The sequence below is a fragment of the Podarcis filfolensis genome, assembly GCF_964270895.1.
Source record: "Podarcis filfolensis genome assembly, chromosome: 1".
Taxonomy (NCBI): domain Eukaryota; kingdom Metazoa; phylum Chordata; class Lepidosauria; order Squamata; family Lacertidae; genus Podarcis; species Podarcis filfolensis.
Genome location: NC_139604.1, coordinates 27,362,426 through 27,368,425, shown reverse-complemented (window position 1 = coordinate 27,368,425; position 6,000 = coordinate 27,362,426). Strand labels below are relative to the sequence as shown.

At 40.2% G+C, this 6,000-nt stretch overlaps 1 protein-coding gene across 8 annotated transcripts in view; it reads right to left on the bottom strand.

The window, feature by feature from the left end:
* Window positions 1-4,093: 4,093 nt before the first annotated feature.
* STK39 (serine/threonine kinase 39) overlaps window positions 4,094-6,000 on the bottom strand; it is a 109,739-nt gene continuing 107,832 nt past the window's right edge. For all 8 annotated transcript variants that reach the window (XM_083577271.1, XM_083577266.1, XM_083577272.1 and 5 more), the window contains exon 18: window positions 4,094-5,646. In XM_083577271.1, coding sequence (XP_083433397.1) covers window positions 5,572-5,646 — 75 coding nt within the window. In that variant the 3' untranslated portion in view covers window positions 4,094-5,571. The remainder of the gene's footprint in view (window positions 5,647-6,000) is intronic.

Sequence of the window (6,000 nt, the reverse complement as noted above, 5' to 3'; positions counted from 1 at the left end):
GAAAAGGCATAAACAGGCAGCCCCGTGCAGATTATTTGACCACATAATGCAATTTTGGCAAAGGTTTTCAAAATCTGAGGCACTGTGTGTGCCCTCAGGGGAATTGGGAGCCCTGACAAGAAAGACCACAACCAAGGAAAGGCTAATGCATTCACAGCAGTACAAGTGTTTGGCTGTTTCCTTTTGACCTTTTATCCCATTCTTGACTGATTAAATTCTTATGCTAAGCAGCAGGGCCAAATTTTACACTAATTGCACTACAGGCTCATTAGACCCAGCTGAACTAGAGAGGCAGGCTTGCGATGAACCAGCCGAGCCGCTGTCCACATTTTCGGTTTTGATTGTCACTCAGAGTGATCTCACCGATATTCCCCTTCACAGTGTGAGATATGTAAATTTGGCCTTTGAAAGGCCTTCTCGCCTTCGAATGCCAGCTTACTAATGTTGCTCTTTTCCTCCTGTGTATTGCCGTTCTCGTTCTCATACAGCTGCCTGTCATGCTCTCAACTTCATGCCTCTGAGGCAAGTCGCTGTATACTTTACTATCACCAGCTATGTGGGTTTCGGTTTCTGCTTCATGAATTACCACAGACCCACTTGAATCGCTGAATTCCACACACAAAAAACACTGTGCTCAGTGGGACACACCCCCAGCAGCTGGAAAAGAGCAGAGAAAAACAACGGCTCGAGTTTAATGGAGATCATCTCTGGTGACAATCGTGTGGTTCAGAATCAGAGCTTCACAGAATGTACAAACAGCAAAACAGACACACATGCAATTTGCCAAATGGAAGGCTCTGCAGGAAGGGGGACCAACCTCTGAATTCTCAGCGGTTGCGCTCTAAGTCAGTGGTTGGAAGCACATTTTTCCTCAGAAACTTACGTCCTAACCACACCTAACATATCACTACCAGGAGTGCAAATAACATATCATGTAGAACATCAGGATAAATTTAAGAGAGGACGGGTTTGTGCAGCCTTCAATACTGCTTTATACATGCAGGAACTGCAATGTGATGTTGTACTATATCCTCCTCACCCTGAAACAGGTCAGGGTTCCAGTCACACCTTCCTCCAGGATACTTGAAGCTATTAGCAGTTCAAGCAAACCAATTTTCATTCTCCCCACTGTGGCTCCTGGTGAGGACTATCTGCTGATAACTCCGAGACTGGAGGACGACGACTACAACAACAACAACAACAACAACTTCTATACAGTCCTTCCTCCAAGGATCACAAAGTAGTTAACAATATAAAAACACAAAAATATATAGCATAGTAAGAAACTAAAGCAATAACCCCCCCCACAGAGTTTAAAAGGCCATATATTGTTCGATTCGTCATATGTGGTTTCCCATGATCACTTGCAAAGAGTTAGGTCCATGACAGCTGCTTTCCCACAAAACCTTTCTTCAGCCTCTGGGTTTTTGCTATAGCATCAAGTCGATAACATAGGAAAGCATGGCTTACACAAGCACTTGCTACCTGTTGACAACTCAAAGAAAAACACACCCTGTGTGCTTCAGAGTACACTTGTGATGTTCAGTAAACTCCAATGGACTTCAAATGTTGCTCCTGGCTGATGAAAGCTGATATGTGAAAATTAGGTGAGCTGTCTTAACTGAGCAGAAGCATTGTCTGTGAACACAAAATCACCACTGCATCTGACTCAAAATCAACAAGATGCAACATTGTGAAATGTTTCTGTTTCTTACAATTGTGGGGCCGGGTGAGGGTGGGGGGATTCTTCCCCGACAAGTGAAACTGAGCAAACTTTCTGCTGTAGCTCAATTTAAATTCAGTAAAGACACTAAGCATTAGATAAAATGGCTTCGGGTGTTGCATTCTGGGAAGTGAACCATCTTGCCACCTCAAGGTTTCACATTCCCACCCCCTGCAGTTTAAGCAATCTTTGCTTCTGACCTCAGCGTCAGTTTCCCTTAGTTAGATAAATCTTGTAAATTAATGTTAACACAACTTTACTGGTTATTTTTCCTCTTTTTTTAGTATTCAAGTGAACAGCTTTTAACAATACCAATGCTTCATTCTATGTATTCAGGAAACCTTTGAAAGCTTTTGCGCCTCTACATTGATCATTAATGCATGAATGAGCATTAGCTGCTGTAGTTTACTTTTCCAAGATGGTGTTGACTTTTCACTTCATATTACAGGCACTCGCTCTCTGGGTATTAGCGTGGCCTCTACTTCTGTCAATAGTAACTATGTAAGGAGTTCAGGTGACTACCACTGTTATTTCTGCAGGAATGCTGCATAGAAAGAGGCTCGGGGAGAAAAAAATGTATTAGTGATGCACTGTGAACTCTTCCACAGGCTAACAGAGTCTTCTTATAGCACAGTGCTGCAAAGCATTGTGGGGTAATTGTTTCAGGGACTGCCAACATGGCACCCACAAGCACCACCAGGCAATCTACCAAAACCTCACAGGATGCATGCATAAGGTAAATATCTCATCTGAAATCTATACTACACAAGAGGTTGCTTCCTCTTCCCTCTTGGTTCCCATCTATACTGGCTTGGCCTCTCCTGTTTTGAATGTGCCCCCTTACACATGCCCACGTTTCAACGGATGCCAAGACTGGACACTCTCGTTTACTTTCTTTCTGAAATAAGAGGTCAAAAAGCTGTTCTCTGTGAGTGGTTGCTCAATTTGTTTCTCCTACCCCCAATGAAAGAAATGGCTGGTGCCTGGGGGCATGTCAACTCTTTTATGGTCCTGTCCCTTTTTCTGCTCTTTTCACATGGCAGCCATTTTGTGTTATACCATGGCCCCAGAAGAAAGTTGGGCACTAGGTGTTGCCAGTCCCATGCTTTGGAGCACTCTTCTAGCAGAAATTCAGCAGGAATTTTCACTTCTGACTGTCAGGAAACCCTTGGAAGACTTCCTTATGCCAGCATACCTAGGCAATTGTTTAAAAAATGTCTTGGGCAGCCAGTCATTTTAACAATTGTGCTGTATTCCTTTTAAAGGTTTTTTTATGCTGCTGTACACGGCTTTGTTTTCTTAAAGGATGGTATATAAATACATGAAATAAATAAATAAATAGAGTTACAGTGAAGAGGCTTCCTATGCAATGTTTATGGTGCTTTGTCACTGCTTACATATCTAAACTATTCTGATTTTTACTTTAAAAGGGGGGGGGGGGACTGAACAGCAGAAAGCTGTCAACTGGTTCATTAAAAAGCCATAGGTGTTTGATTTCCTATGCGTGCTCTTACTTCAGCTGAGCTTATTGTGTTCTTCCTTGATCATTTGTCTGTGCCAGGTAACAGCTTTTCCTCTTATTCCAAGGTAGTCGGCAGTAACCCTGTTTTCATTCATAGCAATGTTTAAACAGCTTTAGCATTTTGTCTCTGCACCATTACTCTCTAATACTGCCTGTTACCGACTCTATAGTGGTGGTATACAGGCTCTGGTATAAATGCTGCATATGGTCTCTATTCACCTGTAGAGGAACATCCCCATTTTTCTGGTCTTCCTTGCCCACATGGTTACATTTTTAGAATTCCTTGCCTCCGCCCCGCAAAAAAACTTTTGAAAAAGAAAACGAAGTACTTATTAACACAACAGCTTTAAACAATTGTTCTGTGATGACAAGTGGTTTTTGGTTTTGTTTTGAAAAACTAAAACTAAAAAAGGAAAAGAAAAGAAAAAATGGAAGTAAAGAGGCTTCTCGCCAGTTAAACATGTGCAGGGGTTGACTGCTAATTACTAAGAAACTAGAAATGACACGAACTCAAGGAAAGTGGGAAATGGAAAGAAAATGGAGTTAACTTCCAGAGTTAAGTCTGCTGCAGCAAAAATAATGAAGGTGGCACCATAAAGATGAAGAAAAGCAGACTGCTTCTGGTTGGTAAGAAGTGTTAGGATGCTAGACTGACTCATCCTTGAACTGAGCATGTGCAACACGTGGGGCGCATTTTGAAGTGCTCCATATATACACTGAACCAACAGCAATTGGAGACAGTAACCAGTCACCTGGGGTGGGTGAATTTTTTATTCCTCTCTCACGGTTACTTGGAATTCTGACTTAATACAACGCAGCTTCACCCTTAAAGGAAAGTCAACAACTTATTTGTGCAATACACTTTTATTTTCCTTTTACCTCTGCAGTCAGTCTTTGAGTAATCATTGTGTAAACAATAGAATGGAATGGAATTACAATGAGTTGTATGCAAATGGTTCTAGAACACCTCAAACATTTATGACAAGGCATTATAAATAACTCTTAAATAACACATTTGCCATTCCCCCCCCAGTATGTTAAGAGAGCTGCCATTTATCTAAGTTTAGCAAGGAAGTTGTTTAACATGATAACATCCAAGAAACCCACTTCTCTGAAAATACGCTTCAGATTAGAGAATCATTCTAACATTTACTAGCTCCAAAATATCTATGCCACAGGTTAAGCGTATGACTACTTCGGTCTGAAGTATTTAAAAAGGTTTTGTAACAGAATTTTGTATCTTTTACCTTTTAAGTCATTGCACAAAGCCCTTTCTTATTATTTGCACTCCACCTGGGTGTTCTGCAGAATTTCAAGTAAAGCTCAGATTCTCTTCAAGTTTTATCATTATAAAACAATTCCTATCCCTTAAAGATAAGCCAAATCAGAGATGGGCAAAGTAAAGGCATTTTTTAGCTTAATGGCAACTGTTTATAAGGTCTCAGCTTGTAGACTCTCCCAACAAAGCAGAACGTAGGCCATATTTGTCTCAAGTCTCTGCTACAATAAATCTTCCTCATTACTCAGCAATCTAGACATGGCAGGCCTAGGGATGAGATGAGCTCAGATTCACCCAGCTTCAGGCACAGTCTTAGAACATTTAATATCTGCAAGGCACCTCCCACACTCTTGACAATCCACTTGCGGATTTTAAAAGGACACACAAACCAAACAAAACCAAAACTAAATGCCTACAACAGTTCAAAAAAGGGGAAAACCAGAGATAGTGACAAATACTTCAAAGATAAACCTGAAACTCTCTTTAAAACAAACATGTTTAACTGCAATAAGCACGTAAATCAAGAAATGGAGAGGGAGAAATCAATTTCTTACAACTAGGATGTATAATGCATAAATATAGGGGGAAATAAAATTCACAGTTGGGTTTTAAAACTAGAATTCAAGTTTGGCTAATAAACTCTAGCATTTACCATTATGTTCATTTCTACATACAACAAAAGAGAGTTGGTATCATCCACTAAAATAGTTATTACTGCATTATTATTTTAATTAAAGAATAGCTCTGATAGAAAATTCCTTTTGTAACCAATGGATACATAGCCACCTGAGCACATTTCCAATCTGTCTGGTTTTTTTTTTTTTTTTACTTCAGGGAAATCCAAACTGATTGCTAGAGACACATTTAGTAGCTTTTGGAATGTTAGCAGAAGCAGTGTAGCTGTGGACTTTTGCTTGGGTTCCAACTTGGTGAATTGCTAGAGAATGAAGCAGAAATTCAGTGTGTGGTGCTTGAAATTTTTCCTTTGCAATGTAAAGCTGGCCTCTTCGCAATCTCACCGTTTCGCCGGGGGTCAAGTGATTGGCATCAGCTGACACTTAACTGAGCAAACCCAATCAGTTTTACTTCATCAGGGATCTCGGTACCATCACAGCCAGAAGCCTGGAGGGGAAAAAGCAGGAGGGAAACCCCACAAAAATGTCAATATGTGTAAGGAGAACTATGGTTTGTTTGTTTTGCAAGCATTTTTAAAGACCTTTATTATATTACATCTGACAGATACACAGCATATCATATAGGCATCAAGCCATAATGTGTTGAGGCATTTCTATCTATATGCTTCCATAATATCTTCATAACCTCTTTAATTTAATGCACATTATATTTTTTTAAAAAAAACAACTGTGCATTTTCCATTTATGTACATTTTACCATTGTACAGAAATTTTGCGCAGACTTCCCAACCTTACATTCCATGGCATTCTTAACAAACCTAGCTCTTGCTGCATATCAGTT